The 16,054-nt window shown below is 37.9% G+C and overlaps 4 protein-coding genes across 6 annotated transcripts in view; 3 read left to right on the top strand and 1 right to left on the bottom strand.

Moving 5' to 3' along the window:
* RB195_020625 (uncharacterized protein) overlaps window positions 1-385 on the top strand; it is a gene marked incomplete at both ends in the record, with an annotated part of 51,528 nt that extends 51,143 nt beyond the window's left edge. For both annotated transcript variants that reach the window (XM_064188997.1, XM_064188998.1), the window contains one exon: window positions 245-385. In XM_064188997.1, the coding sequence (XP_064044878.1) occupies window positions 245-385 (141 nt within the window). The remainder of the gene's footprint in view (window positions 1-244) is intronic.
* A 4,523-nt stretch (window positions 386-4,908) lies between these two features.
* Window positions 4,909-10,675, top strand: RB195_020624 (uncharacterized protein; the record flags this gene model as incomplete). Of its 2 annotated transcripts, XM_064188996.1 has the most annotated exons (8): window positions 4,909-4,937; window positions 6,211-6,395; window positions 6,457-6,793; window positions 6,896-6,998; window positions 8,553-8,736; window positions 9,834-9,985; window positions 10,038-10,188; window positions 10,560-10,675. In XM_064188996.1, 8 exons carry the CDS (start codon window positions 4,909-4,911, stop codon window positions 10,673-10,675), a joined length of 1,257 nt encoding a protein of 418 aa, XP_064044876.1. The 2 variants fall into 2 exon arrangements, with proteins under 2 accessions (XP_064044876.1, XP_064044877.1); XM_064188995.1 differs by having other exon boundaries at window positions 6,457-6,998.
* A 317-nt stretch (window positions 10,676-10,992) lies between these two features.
* On the bottom strand, window positions 10,993-13,594 carry RB195_020623 (uncharacterized protein; the record flags this gene model as incomplete). The annotated part of the gene is made up of 7 exons (XM_013439640.2): window positions 10,993-11,197; window positions 11,840-11,931; window positions 12,229-12,390; window positions 12,483-12,578; window positions 12,640-12,719; window positions 13,315-13,386; window positions 13,528-13,594. The coding sequence occupies 7 exons, from the start codon at window positions 13,592-13,594 to the stop codon at window positions 10,993-10,995; spliced, it is 774 nt and encodes a 257-aa protein (XP_013295094.2).
* Window positions 13,595-13,950: 356 nt separating this feature from the next.
* RB195_020622 (uncharacterized protein) lies at window positions 13,951-15,310 on the top strand (the record flags this gene model as incomplete). Its single annotated transcript, XM_064188994.1, has 3 exons — window positions 13,951-13,966; window positions 14,450-14,585; window positions 15,256-15,310. 3 exons carry the CDS (start codon window positions 13,951-13,953, stop codon window positions 15,308-15,310), a joined length of 207 nt encoding a protein of 68 aa, XP_064044875.1.
* Between the last annotated feature and the right edge of the window lie 744 nt (window positions 15,311-16,054).

Here is a 16,054-nt window from a genome sequence, read left to right as displayed (position 1 = left end):
TTTTTTATTACATTTGTTTACATCTGTGCAGTTTGTATTTTTCGATAAAATAACAATTGTAAATATTGAGCCAGAATTCAACGTAACATTTACAAAATTGCGATAACGAGGTGTAATTTTGGGTGGATTAACTAATAAAATAAAATAGTAAAAAAATGATAAAATAATAATGAAATAGAATAATAAAAAAATAATAAAATAGGTGAATTAACTAATAAAAAAATGAGCTATGGTCACTTTTTAGGGATATAACGTGCAAATCGTCAGCGGTTCATACTCCGCCAATCCTGTCGGCAGGGCATGGGACGCGGGCACGCCCACACACTACAATCCAGCCCACTACCAGCAGTTGGCCCCACCGGCACCAAGATATAGTCGTAAATAAGGGGACAGCGGACGAGGATGAGGTAGCGAGTACAAGTGCCGTAATATTATGGTATTCAGTTATGCTCAATTTTGTATATATGCTATATTTTATTTCTGGACGTCTTGGAGATGAGGATTAATATTGTATATTTTGAGATGCCTTCTAATTGTAAAGTATTGATCGTTATTGACTTTTTTTTTGTAAATCGTTATAGGTTTGAGGAATTGTTATTAAAGCAATAAAGATGTATTTTCGCTATTCTGACCTTCGATATCCAAAGTTTTTGGGTTAAAGATTTGGAAAGAAAAATAATAAAAAATAATAGAGATGAAAGATTAATGATAATAAAAATAACAATAATAAAATCCACTTCGTAAAAGCGGCCTTTTAAAGAAATTTTCAGATTTTCCGAGAAACATTCGAAATAGTCACGAGAAAAATCTCTTCTCCTCCCATTTGGGAAGGTAGAAATCCCTCGAAAAAGCAAAAAGTTTACAGAAATTTCGGTAGCAACAATAATAGAGATAAAAGATAAGAGATAAAAAGGAGATCAGTGTTCGACTTCGAAAGTGTTTTCAATCCCAGCTCGATTTTTTTTTTATTTTTTGTTTTGTAATTTAATGGTAACTACTTTAATGGTAAAGATTAATGACAATAACAATAACAATAATAAGATCCACTTCGTAAAAGCGGCCTTTTAAAGAAATTTTCAGATTTTCCGAGAAACATTCGAAATAGTCACGAGAAAAATCTCTTCTCTTCTCTTCACATTTTCCTGACAACTTCACGGACACTAAAATGCAGTGTCCGTGAAGATGTCAGGAAAATGTGAAGAAATCGGATTTGACATCTGGCAGACAATTGAGATCAGAAAAAACGATGCTCGGCGATGAAACCCATTGTATATCAGTGTACTGGAATTTACTAGTAGTTTGGGACTTGATAGTTCCAAAAAAAAATCGATATGTAGTACCGAATCGCTTCCAAGCCGAGAAACCCTCGTAAAATCCCTGCCTCAGGGTGAAAACAGACATTTTGTTGATTATTCGGTGTATCACGGATATCTGGAACAGAGCCATCGCAGAGATTTCTTTTTTTGTGATGAAGAAGAAGAAGAAAAAATCAGGACAAATTAACGTTGAGGCGATTTCAGCCACATCGGTTACTTACTACGGAAATTACTCTACTACTGAAATGCAATCTCCGTGAAGTTGTCAGGAAAATGTGAAGAGATCGGATCTGACATCTGGCAGACAATTGAGAGCAGAAAAAAACTATGCTCGGCGATGGAACCCATTCCATCTCGGTGCATTGAGATTTAAAAAAGTCACTGGCGTATCAATTCGCTCGGGATGCGCCAACGCGTTTTACTGGAATTCTTAATCGTTGAGTTTTTCGAACGCGTGTTGGCCCAGCCAATGACTTGCGGGGCCCAGCTGATGATCAAGTCGGTGTTTTTATCCTCCCATAGAAGTCCGGTACCAACTTATCGACCCCGGAAGGATGAAAGGCTTAGCTTGCACTAGCGTGGTTTCGAACCCTCGAGACTGTGTGGCTAAAACGGACCTCTAACCGACTGCACCATACTCGCCCTGTATTATTAAAATTATCAAACTAGAAAAAAAAGAACTTATCTACTTTGCTTTGTTTTTCTCCATTTGTTTTTTTCTACATCATTTATATTTAGATATTTTGAAATTAATAAAAAAAAAACTGCAACACACAGAAACAGTTCCATTTCAGTTTTTTTTTTCGAACTCCATTTCATTTCATTTTTTCATCATATATTCATATTTCATTTCATTTTTTTTCACCAGAGCCTATGATGAAAATTATTTCTACCTGTTTCTATCAGGAATTACTAATAATCGACATATTTTGAAAAATGTAAAGTGACGAGCGAGTGGTGTTCAGAAGACCTAAAATGTAAAAGAAAAAGTAAAAAGAAAGAAAAAGTAAAAAAAAAGTAAAATCAATCAGTAAATTCAAAACAAAGTCATTCGTCAGCTGATGAGCGATAACCAGTAAATTTTAGAACGGAAAAGTCACATACGATCGCCGCAAAAACCGCTGAGATTAATGAATCCGTGTGACACAACACGTAGGGGCCACTACGAAAAAAACACGTACCGATTCTACAGTCATGCATTCCGATTTCAAAAACAAAAACTGTGCCCCATCATAAAAAAAATTTCTCCATGTCATTAACAGAAAAACAGTAAGACTACACTAAAATGCTGGAGTAAATTACTTATTGATTAATTATTATTTACGCTCATCCACGTCGACTACGGAGAACTCTGCCTCATCATACAAAATACCATTCACATTATTAATTAAGGAAAAAAATCACTTTTTTAAAAAATAAAATTACGGGGTGAGAACGTAAATTTGACGTCTGCAAGCATGTTATAGGAACAGAATTAAAGCAAAGCAAGTTTCTATTATAACTTGTTTCCTCTCCACTTTAAGAAATTGCTTTAAAAATTGTCTTCGTAAAAAGTTAAGTGATGATTTTAAAGATGAAAATCAGGGAGTAGGGGATTTTAAATAATCCCGAAACTCTGAAAGTGCTGAAGCAACATACAACCAGAAGACAAGCGGAAAAATTTCCCACCAAAAAAAATTAACACAGCATCCAGAAAAAAGGGTTTTCACTAGCGTTTCCAACGTGAACTTGCTTTGATTGCACGTTCTTCCTCTGTATAATTGGAATATTTTCCCAGTTACAAAACAAGTTTCATAGCATACACGAGACTTCCGGAATTTTTATGATTAATGAGGAGAAAATATCCAAGACGTTGCCCAAATTACTTGATTTCTGGTCAAACAGATGTTCACACGTGAATGTTATGTGTGTGCCAACCGGTATGGATGGTAAACAAGGCAAGAAATTTATTAACTTCATTCAGAATTCTTCTCAAACTCCATACAAAACTGTTTGTTTGAATTTTTCCAAGCACTTAGCCATAATTCGGATTATTTATTTATTTGGAAATACCAATTGATGTCCCATAAAACAAAAACAAGAAAGAACAGAAAATTCACCTAAAAACTTACAAAGCATAATAACATATAAAAATATAAAGTTGCAATGATTACTTTAGCAGATTTGCAAAAAAAAAAGTTTTTGACCGTAATTTTCCCGGGATTTGTTTTTTCGACAGTTCTCGTCATTTTGTCTGATTCATTTTCCTGTTATTTAATTTGTATTTGTGCAAATTTCTCTAGTAGCTTTTTCGCAACAAAAAAAAACAAATGCCAAAGAATTCTTCCGTACGCTGGATTTTCTACAGCAAATATTACATAAAGCTGAGCTATCACCACGTGACTCAACTAAGAACATCGATCCATTTAAAATCTATTCAAATTTCAAGTCTAGGTGACTATAACTAAAATTCTTTAAATATGAATAAGTTACCAACTTTTAGAAAAATTTTCCGCTATTAAGTGTACAAACCGTTATTTTTCTTGACTTTTCCTATGCGCCTCTCATATAAAGGAAATCACTCTCTTTGTAGCTTATCTCTGAATCAGTCCTTTCCACCCCACCCTCACGAAAAAAGAGGTTAAAAAAAGGAGAAGAAACATCAGCAATAATATTAGAAACTTAGTTGATTGAGGATGAGCTCCTAGCATTTGAGCAAATATAAAACCACCCTTAAAATTTAGGTGTAGCGTCTTTACTCAGCCTAGCAGTATCCAGAATTGCCTGTGATCAAAATCCTCCTTGGCGTATATGTGTCCCAGTCTATTAGAAACGAAATTAGTCTTAGACATTTTTAAAATTACAAGGAATAAGTACGAAAATAGGTGTAAAAATAACATCTAATTTTAAAGTTTTATAAAGATAAACATAATCAAATAACATGAAAACAATGTTCCTCAAATAAGAAAATAACATAACGAAGTGGAAGAGGGGATGGACAGAAAAAAATAATTAAATGCGAATACGAGTATTCAATTAATACTAGTATATTTAAATAAATAATAATTAAATACGGAGGGCAGACTATCTTTATTAATGGAGGCATTCAGAAGTGCCTCTTATGTATATAAATATATACTCTTAGAATACTGTAGGTTAGAGAAGTCTCTCCAATCCCTTCTAGGTATTTTTAGTTCTTAGTAAGGACCATGTCACCTCTTTTTCTTTGGAGTGCCTGTACGCCCCTTCAAACCCAAGAAACGGACCACTTGCTACGATATATTTAAAAAACAGCTCGAAAAATGCCTGGAAATTTTATGGATTTCCTTTAAAAAAAAGTATAAATTTCATTCCTCTACAACAATGTTTTTCGTGTAATGACAAAAAGTATTGTATAAGTGCATATGACTGTGACTCATTTACGACAAAATCAACTCTATCGATGGCGATCCGAGGAGAAACGGATAAGGGTGAAAGTGTCAGTTTCCTATTCCTGGGCTGTCATGGCTGTCTACGCCAAATGTCTTCGGAAGACACAAATTGATTTCCCTTATCACATATTACTGCCTTTGTTTGTCCAACTAAGAAGTAACGACAAAACGTGCTACGATAAATGCCACAATTTCCAGAAAATCCAAAAATGTGAGTTCATTTTTCGTAATGTTTAATTTAATATTTATAAAAAAAAACAACTAACTAATGCGACAGGCAAAGACGCGAATTCTTTTTGGGATTTCTGATCCTTTTTTTAAAATCCGAATCCGAATGTGCTTCTCCAGAGAAAGAAAAGAGAGAAAAAAAGCTGAAAAAAGAAAATTTAAGACGTTGGCAAGCACATAATAGGAATAAAATTTAAAAAAAGCAAGTTTTTATAATTATTTGTTTTCTTCCTACTCTAAGAAATTGTTTGAAAAAAAATTGCCTTTGTAAAAATTAAATTCTAAAATCTCCAGTATTTTCTCCCACGTTTTTATCATCTTCGCTTCTTTTAGTGTTCTTTCACTGTTTCAGTTCAAACAAAAAGAAATAGAATTCGAGTAACAATCAATAATTTTTTTTTCTTGTGGTGTGAGGAAAATTACGGTTACTGTTACATAAATTATTATTGACAGTTACAATAACCATTGGAAAATTATTATAAAAATTTGACTTGACCTACTTGACTTGACCGGAGGGCCTGATCTCATCGCCTGATGCGATTACCCGCACCGTCGCCGAGTTGTGGCGGGGCCTTTGAACACGGCTCTGCCCAACCTTCTCGAATCTTCTTCGAGAATTTCCACAGAATAAATCCATTCAACGCTACTCCATCATGTTCTACATAAATCTACAAAGATGCAATTTACGAAACGAAAATTCAGAAAACGCTAAACAGTTCTCATCAGATCCAGAAATTCCCCCACCGTATTAAGTATTTCAAACCTCTTCCCGGTGAACAGGGATGTGTGTGGTCTACGAATCACCTGAAGAAAAAAAAAACCAAAAATGTGGAATAGGAAATAATTAGATATATCAATATATATCAATATAATGAATCAATAATTAATAGTTGATATTAATATATACTCTTTTGTAGACATCTGCATCCATTTACTATGCCTACAAGAAATTGTAAAAAAAAAACCAAATCAATCGTTATATGGACCCTTCCAAAAAAAATGGAATGGAATGGAACGAAGAGGAGGGAGGGGCTTCGAAAAAGTACAAAAAAAAATCGGAACATTTGAAATTTTTAACCAAATTTCAAATTTTCTAATTTTATTTCGCAATTTTTTGAGCGTTTCCTTTTTGACTTAATTTATCATTTCCCATTTTTCGACACTCATCAAGTTTTTTTCCTCCTCTTATCGCTTCACCTTCCTCTCGAGTCGGTTTCCAAGCTAAAATAACTATCTTCGCATCGTTTTCGTTGCAGGACCGACGCGGACCGAAGTCGTCATGAATCGTTAGGCGAGCAATCGCCGAAAATTAGTGCACGTGACAGCAGATTCCCATCATCAATGGTGGACTCAGGACAATTTCTACGGATCGCTTCATGGCGAGAACCATCCGATTCGGACACGGTCACACCCACGCCTTCAGCAGATACGGACATAGCAGGTTCGATTCGGCAAAAAGGAAAAACCTGGTTATCCTGTAGCTTCAAGAAATTTCTTTTCAGGAAACATGCGTACATGGTATAGGAACATGTCTAGGAAGAAATTATTCATAATCTTTGTCAGTTTACTGGTGGTGCTATTTATCGCAGCAGTGATCATTACTGTAGTGTTGGTCCTGGCGCTACAAAATCACAACAAAAATGAGCACGAGTTCACAGCGATTGTCTTCACCGTCACCTCACCGTCCACACCGACGGCCGCACCTTTCCGCTACGTACCCGGTTATGTGATTGGGACCGAATCCCGCTATGTCCCATTGGGCACGGTGGACAGTTTGGTGCCAGACATTCGTGGATTCACCTTTATGGATCAGCTACTGATTTGGGGAGACGACACATTGTCAGTGATTAGAAATGATACCGTATCTCAAGGTCCCCTATTCCTTGACACCAACAACTGCACATCCTGCTCACTGCTGGCAGCTGATGAGAAATGCCTCAGGCAAATGGTCCCTCTCCGCTGCGACCAATCACAGGCAATCTATTGTTGCTCTGGATGTCCTTTGGTGGGGAATTTATGCCGAATGAAAGGATCACTTTATCAGGTAGGAAAAATCAAAAGGTTAAAGATTTTCTTAGAAGTGTGAGGATTATTTTGAAGGTCAAAGTTATTTTATTAGTTGAAAAAATAATTGCCAAGTAGAAAAAATGGAACAGAAATAAATTAAGATTTAAAAAAATACAGATGATATAAGAAAAAAGTTCACATAAAACTCATAGTTTCCTGTTTTGATTGAGTCCATGATCGCGTGATCTATCTCAGAACTTTCCAGAAACGTTCTTGAAACAACAGCGCGGTGACTCCGCCGTCCATTTACTAAATTGACTTCTTTTGATCTCTTGTATCACATCGAGGTCATGTACATATTTTTAGCCCTCAATGAGCCATTTTAATTTTTCTACATATTCAGCTTTCAAAAAATAAAAAAAGAAAAATATATTAGATTATAACCATCTCTAAAACCTACACAGTATAATTTCTAAGTCCTCTCTTCCTGAAACCTCGGCATTGTGATTCAAATTTATGTTCACCTGTTTTCTTTTTTTTTCTTTTTTTCCTCGTTGTCAAAACAATAAAATATAAAATAAGGTTGCAATTGATTGATGAGTATTGATTGGTGATGGTGATTGATAATGAATAGATTGGTGATTGATAATGAATAGCATATCCACGATATTTATGTACTTTCTGGAAAAGATATATCTAGCATCAAAATTGTTGTATTTTTTTACTGAAAATTCCACAATAAAAGTACTGACGAATCCCATTGGAATATTATTCTATAATATTATTCCAAAAAAAAATCGCTGAAATCCTCCAGAAAGCGGGAGAAATCCGAGAGGAAGTGAGTGAAAGTCCGCACGTTGGGATCATGCAAGGATTAATCGATAACCGAACCCACGTACACGTATCAGGAGTTCCCCAGCTTTGTTCTTTTCTTATCACGCTATCTCGCGTGAATAATGCGGTGCTCTTTGTTGATTTTTTTTTCGAAATTACAAAAAAAAATAAGCGTTTTTATTTTAAACGCGTATGCTCTTAATTATCTACTGCTCTCTTCCTTCTATTCCGTCTTTCTGGTGGAATTTTAAAGCTCTCACTAGAAAAAATCGTTTGGCCGTAACGAAAAATACTCTCGTAATGATATTCTGGATTGTGGGCAGTAGCTTCCGGAATTTTCTTACAGGAATTTTTGAGATGACCGTTGATACGGATTTCTACTCATTGTTCGATCCCCATACATCATATGTAGCATTGACGACCTGATTATTCCAGAAATTCCAATAAGATTAAGATAAAGTTAAGGGAACAGGGAATACGCTAGAAGCGTTTAGAGAAGGTTGATGCCAGCACTGTATTGCTTATTCCTCAAAACTCACACAACTGGAAAAACCGCTTTTTTTTTACTTTTCATTTATCTTTTAATTTATATTAATAATTCTTTTAACTATTATTTATTTAATTTATTTATTATTTTTAATTCTTTTAATTTTATTTATTTCAATTTATTTATGCGATTGTCCGAAACTTGATCTCTTTTTTTGTTTTTTTTTCTTGATCATCACTATGAAATAAGTACCGATGACGATAATTCCAGTTCTCTGACCTACTCGTCGAGACTCGAATTTCCGCTGACGGTGATATGTTGCTTCTTACAACTGCTTCATTGATAAATACTACAAACTGTGCTCTACAAACTCATCGAGTTCAAAATGATGGCTCAATATTTTCTGGATCTATTCAGAGATGTTATGGATCCGGAGAGGTGAAGAGTGAGCAAGGTGAGATCATTTTTCCTAATATTCATCTTCTACCGACGATGTTTTCTTCTTTTCCTCATACTGAGGTTTTAAAAGGGCACTATTTGAAGATAACATATCCTGAAATTGACTGTAATAGGACTTCTACCCTAATAGATAGAGATAGTTGTGTAGATCACTCATATGAACGTGATCACACTCAATTTCTTATTGTGATCGAGAATAAGGCGTGCGAAACAGCTTTGGATCTGTATCCGTGTCCCGACGATGCAGCTTACTACGAATAAATAGGATGAAGACAATCTGCAAGGCGTCCACGATTGTGCAGCGGATGGTGGAGCTTTTGTTGCTCTTTTTTAGTTACATTAGTTATGTTGCGGACTTTGGACGTTGACGGAATTGCCTGCATTTTATCGCGTAACAAGTTGCATCGTTGGGGACACTGTTGCAGCGAAGGCTGCTTCCCACAACATTTTCTGGACAAACGGGAATTGAGCACGATTATGCGTGCAGTCCTCAACTGCAGTATTAACGCTACATGGTCATCAAAAGATCGCAACAGCGTCAAGTTTGGGAAAGGGTCCTTTTAAAGGCAGCATACCACGAATCTGAGGTGGTGAGGGAATCTGTGGGAAAAACTACAGATGGGATCGTAGATTGCGAGATCAGAGGGGCTTCCGCTCACCTCTCTCTGATCGCCCTAAGGAACCGCGTGGGAACCACTTTAATTCCTACGAGGAACGTTAGAACACACTTCCATGTACACGTCCCGGGCCTCTCAGCAACCTGTTCATTAGTTTCACTTGAATAGGCAGTCGGGGAGAACTCACTGGCCTTCGGCCGCTGCGCAGTTGGATGCGGCGCGTGTGGCGGTAGCGCGTCACAACTGAAATCGTCGTGAAAAAACGTCCTTTTCCACGTTTTTTTTACTATACTGTCTACGGGTCCATCATCAAAGCCTCTTAGTTACCCTCACAACAATCCACATCCAATTTAGTCTGGTGACGATGGGGCTGTAAGTAATAGGTGTTAGCAATAGAATAGCAATGATATTTCCTTTTTCTTTTCTTTTCTTATTTCCAATGACGACTTCGGATGCAATCCACGATTAATTTTAGATCCGAACTTTGTTAAAATTGCTACAACAACATTGTCGCCTGACTCTGCAGGATCTGCCAGTGTTCTTACCGCAGTGGACTCTAGTGGGAATGTGAGACTTCACAATCTCACATCAGATACTACATTAGAATACATTCCTACGAAGATAGAAGTAGGTCAAATATCAATATCAAAATTGACCTCTTCATATAGTTGCGCTTTAGGGCCGGGTGTTATCGATTTCAACAACAATCGAAGGAGATGATCTAATGGTTGCTCTCCTCCAAGAGTCACGATTCTACGCTATTCGACTTAATCTGATCTCTGGTTGTGTGTCTTTGTTGGAAAATTATTACCAGAACTTCCTTTACTCAGGTAACCATTTTTTAATTCTTTAGTAATTCGTTCCACTGAGTCAGAGTACACAAGTAGACTGGGAAATCCAGAATTTTCAATTTTAATGTTTTCTTGTGTACAGATGCTTACTGCTAACTCGTCTGCTGCAAACATATAGTAGTGTCAAACACACCGTAGGACTGAGCTTGCTTTGAATGAAATCCTAAGAAATACTATTTCCCATCCCAAGCTTACTAAACAGTTATTATTCATTAGCCCTGGCTATTGTAAACACAACGCTATTGGTTATTTACTCTTAGCCAACTCAATACAATATAACTCAAGCTTAGACTTATTTTGTTCCCTTTAAATTTACCTACGAGTCATTCTCACATCGATATTGATTGCAGGTCAACTTCGCGATTTCGCATGGGCTGGCGAAAATCTAATCCTATGGTACACGGATAGACAAGGAGTAAACATCGTACAATTCCAGTTCAAGTGGAACTCGGACAGCACATGCTAGGAGTTATCAAAACTTCCTCACTTTCTAACAAGTTCCTATACACTCAGGAAAATGGAGCCAAATTTTCACTCCTAGTTGAGTCGGCGACCATTATCAAGAAATAACGGGACAAAAACCGCTGGAACTGGAAAAACAAAGGCAGCAATCATCGATATCATTATTCTGTTTAGTTTGATCTCAATAAAGACGATCAATCCATGAAAAGGTCACAAATTGAAATCTTTTTATATTCTCTAGTTTTGTAAAACAGAAACAAACAAGAAAAAAAACCTAAATAGATGATCTATGGATCCAAATCAACAATATGTATCAAACTCTCAGATACCACGGTACTTATTGTCGTATTCCACTTTTAACTTCCTGATCTTTTCCGCGTCTTCCTCTCCAGGTAATCCAGCGTTCTTGTCAATGTAATCGCTTTTGGGAATACCATACAGCTCTTCTAGTGACATGAGCCTTGACCAGTGAGGATAGCGTTTTCTACCAGTTGGCGCTAGCTCATCGGACCATTCCTTCTTCGCACTAAAATAGTCACAATTAAAATCAGTGACAAAAACCATCAAATTACCAAGAGAGCTTACCAAGATGTACAAGTATAGTCGGCTCAAGACAACATAAAGCCCAGTGGAGCTAGCTGTTGATATCGAGGTGAGACCATCGCTATTTTCATACAGACTGCAGTGATGAGTGGTGCTAGCAAGGGTCCCACCTCGACTTTAATCGCTATGCTTCACTGCACGGTTTCGAATACAACCGCTTACACAACGACAGAGAGTTTTAGGTTTTGAACCGACTACAGTATAGATGCCATTTCAATCTACATATGAATAACGAAAACTTATTAATCCTTTACCTTTTTCAGTAGAGCTATGGAAGCAAATGAAACACCTTAGAAAATGCCTAAGTTATGTCCAAGAAACCATAATTATGTATATCAATTTCCGCACAAAATTCGAAAATAAAATCCTGTTGTTGAAATCATGAACTATGTGCACAACGAAAAAATAAGAAGATTTAATAAGTTTCTGAAGTATAGTAAAAACTGGAAGCCCAGTATGAGTGTTTGTAAATGCAACAAAAGGGGAAGACTGTGGAAAAGCTCTTGTCATTAGAAAACCAAAACGTCATGTATACCGTGATCAACGAGAATAAGAAGAAACTCACGCGGCGATCGTTTCCTCTACGTACTTTTCCGGATCAAAAGATTCCAACTCCGCTAAATGAGCCTTCATCCGACGAATAAACTCTCGTTCAGCCTAAAATGACAAAATTCAGAATTGCTCATGAGCTTCATGTGCTTGTTGAATGCCATAACCATCGCCACACAAATCCTTCTTAAAGACTGTAGTTATCATTGAACGACGCTACTAATATCATAAATCAAAAAGGATTTCGCTACGAAGGAAAATGATACAAAAACCGCAAAGTTCACTTCATTAACACAAATGAATAAAATGAATGAACAAATATGGAAGAAAGTACATCCAGTGAATTCTGGAGCACTAAAAATTGAGAGAAAAAGAAAAGAAAGAAAATTGAGAGGGAGTACATACCTTCAGCTTCTTTTCCCTATGATATTTCTGATATTTGAAGTAGTCACGATCAAAACGCTTTCTTCGCTTATGTTTTTTCATTTTCTTCCGTCTAATAGTTAAAAGCCGAGGAGCCAGTTGTATCGCTACAGGAGGAACGACCGGAGGAGCTTCGATAGGAGGCTTGAAGTAAAATAATTATAATAAATCTAACCTCCAAAACTACTTTTATTGGGTTATAGAAAACACCAATTTCAAAGTTCGTGTAAATTCACCTTCTCTGGTATTGGGTCCATCTTCTCGATAAGATCCTGAAGGAAAGGAGCAGGGGCGGAAATAGGAGCCTTATCCAATGTAGGGAACGTATACACCTAAATACTACCGGAACTAATAAGAATTCTTGAGGAAAACGAATTACCTCTCTACACTTACCCTTCGAACATTTTCCAAGGCCGGGAGCTCATAGGAAGCAGTGGGAACATGACCTACTGCATTTGAACTTTGAGGTAGATCTGTAAAGATGTTCCAGTACTGGATAAAAAATTGATATTTACTGGTAATTTTCCACATAACAAACTGATATTTGTTTCCTTACATTCTATACATGTTGCTGTATTTTCTGTATTTATTTTGATTCCTCCTTGTCACATCCCTTAGGGACAATGAGCGCAATAAATATATAAATATTAACCGAACAGTTTCTTGGTAACAATAATAACCTTAGGGGCAACGATTATGCTTTAAGGGGGAGTCTCGATATGCAAGGTGAAGGATGTAGAAAGTTTATGATTTATGATGAGTCTGTTTGATCATTTAGTTTAGCAGGATATAACCAAATCAAAATGAGAATCCATAGCGCGGACAGCACTTAGTCTTACTAATTTTAATTTTGGTGCGGATGTAAAATAAGTGAAAATGAGATTATGAGGGATGGATTGGATAAAATTCAAAGGAAATAGTTCATCGTTAGTATGGATGGGTTCCAATTTAATTTCTTCCGCTTTCCGGTCCCATTTGACTTTAGTAAGACAGAAGTGGTCACGAATCGTAGGAAGTGTTAGTCGTGAATAATACATTTGTATAAAACTACTTGAAATAAAAATGTACCTATGGTAGGAACTACTTTCTCTCTTCGTATAGACGGTATGTACACGCTGGACGAAGCGGGAGCATGGAAACCTGAACAAATACGAATGATGTTGAGGTTTTTGTGGATTTGGCGACACATTCAACAGCAACGTCCAGAAATGAACACTTGGATCGACTTCTAGCTACGATTTAGAAAAGTTGTAAGAAAAATCAGATGGATAGTCAACTCACTGTGTATTCCACGTGACAAGCAAATCTTTGACAGGCTTTGAGTGACAAGTGCAACTGATCTACTCATTGTCAGCCGAAATAAAAATCCTAGGACTTCACAAGACTTGTGATCTGCAATAGTACGAAATGTATTACATGCACAAACATTTTCAAAATATAAAGAAAACCATCTGAAGTGAAACACAGCACCTTCACATATGATACGAAGAATAGAAGTGAAAAAGTAAGGGCTTCAAAAATACCAGAGCCGGCCAGCATTAGACGTGAGTTACATTGCTACACGTGAATTTGCACACAACGTGAACACTCACGACATGATTTTATGTGCATGTGTACTTTACCTACAAATATGTATTAGAGTAGTTTTTTTTTTTTGCTTTCCTGTTACCTCTATTTAGATGTTTATACTAGTTTAGCCATGGTATGGGTAGTCGGGAAGGTTAGGCAGAGAGTGGGTCCTCAGCCTGACCTCATATCTGAGGTCCTAAACTTTAGTAGCTTCAGCTCAGATCTTAGCTAAAACAGGTAATGTTGAGGCTAAAGTTAATAAACCAACACTACAATTACTACTAGTACTACTACCTGACCAAATGTCTTAAATGCGAAGAAAACTAAGGTTAAGACTAGTATGGTCTGAACTGAAACAACTACGGTGCTTAGGCATCGAGATCTGAAGATGGGCTGAAGAATCTGCCCAGTGCCTCCAATCCTCCTACAGTACAGACAAGTTTATTTGTCGGATTCACTATAACCAGGTTCTCGTAGTACAGTGTTTAACAGTCGGTAGAATTTGTTCAAGTCTGTACCTCCAAAAATCCCACAAATCCCCAGTACCACGGTATTGGGTTGTAAAGTCATCAGAGGGTGCGAAACCGGAACGACGCATGTAAGATGCTCGCAAAATGATGGAGATTTTTTCTAGAGAATGTGAGAATTAGCGGGAATAATACACGTCTATCACCATCCATATGTATATTTTGTGGATCGTCCGGAGGCAATGACTCCAATACGAGAATCACACAAGATTTGGACGTACCATCACTAATAGCTCTGCCGAGGTATGATCGATGGATGCTCAAAAATCCGTCGGGACCCTCTTTACATGTACCCGGCGAAGACGCGGATATAGTTGGGTCAAAACGACATGAGACACGGACCGTCGCGTATGCGGCCGCGCTCGGAAGCGGTGTGGCAGCGGTTGGAATCGAGGTGGGACCGTGGCGAACTGCTGAGGTGAGTGGCGGTAGCGAGGATCCTTACACGATCCCAACCGCTACGCTCCGAGCGCAGCCGCTTGCCCAACTGTCCGTGCTTCATGTCGTTTTGACCCGACTATAGGTCGCGTTAGGCCGGAACATCCGCCCGCAGTTTAAAGGCATCACTTCAGGAATTTGAGGTGGTGCGGATTTATGGTGTACGGCGTAGTAGATTATGGAGAGGGGGGTGATTCCGTCCATTTCTTCCTTGCCGTAAAAAAACTGCCAGGAAGATGCGGCGCGTGCACAAGGTTGGCACGCTCCAATCGAACTCGTTGTAGAAAATAGCGCGCCGGAACGTTCGAAGTCGTATCTTCAGAGCCGTTTTTTGCGGGAGTTAGGAAAAAATGGACGGAATCACCCCCATGGAATCCATAATCTACGACTCCGTATAGGCATAACCCAGCTGAAACCTGCATCACCCCAGATTCGTGGAGTGATGCCTTTAAGTCAAAAGTAAGTCTGTTTTTAGGTGTTACGTAAGCGACTGCAATGGAGTGAATGAGGGGAAGCGGACACACGTTTGACCCTAGCTTTAGATCTCATCTCGAACGCTCCTGCTGAGGCGGTTTTACCAGGTTCTAAAATGTTTCTACTTTCTTTTAACTGTAAATATATGACGCGTTTATGTGCGATATGTTGCTCGTTCACGTATGAGTGTCTCCTTTAGAGTCCTAAGCAGTTCTGATGAAAATATATATATATATATATCCACGGATCTCCAAGAGGATAGCCGGTTAGTCGGAGTATGGCGCGTTGGCGGATAGGGAAAGGAAAACACTGCCTTGCAGAACAGGTGGATTCAGGATGTTTTGAGCAGCGACAGCATCCTTGTATCGTGGTCGGAAAAGCAATCAAGTGATGGGAGGTCAAGGAGCGTGAGTGCCTAACAAAAACATATCACACGGGAGAAGAAAGTTCTGAAACTTGGACGAGGCTAACCATGGGTTTAAATTTTTTACGCAAAACACAGTAATAGAAAAGAGTTCTGATTCGGAGAAAGCTGGTACGGTAGCGCCAGGTAGAACGGGGTTGCAGGAGTCATGTAGGCTACCAAACGGAAAAGGATAGGATGGCGATCTGTACTTATAAGCACGTACGCTTGCATCGAAGCGGCCAGAAATCTGATGATGCAAGCAAGAAGATCAAGTACGACGTCATCGGACGACCGAGACGAGAGACGTCACCTAACGCCGTATATGAAACTGGAGAAGAACTGTTCTTAGGAACATGCGACAGTAGAGGTGTTGGTGGGTTGGCGTCCTCGTCAA

Source organism: Necator americanus, chromosome II, assembly GCF_031761385.1.
Source record: "Necator americanus strain Aroian chromosome II, whole genome shotgun sequence".
NCBI lineage: Eukaryota > Metazoa > Nematoda > Chromadorea > Rhabditida > Ancylostomatidae > Necator > Necator americanus.
This window is presented reverse-complemented; position numbering and strand designations above follow the sequence as displayed.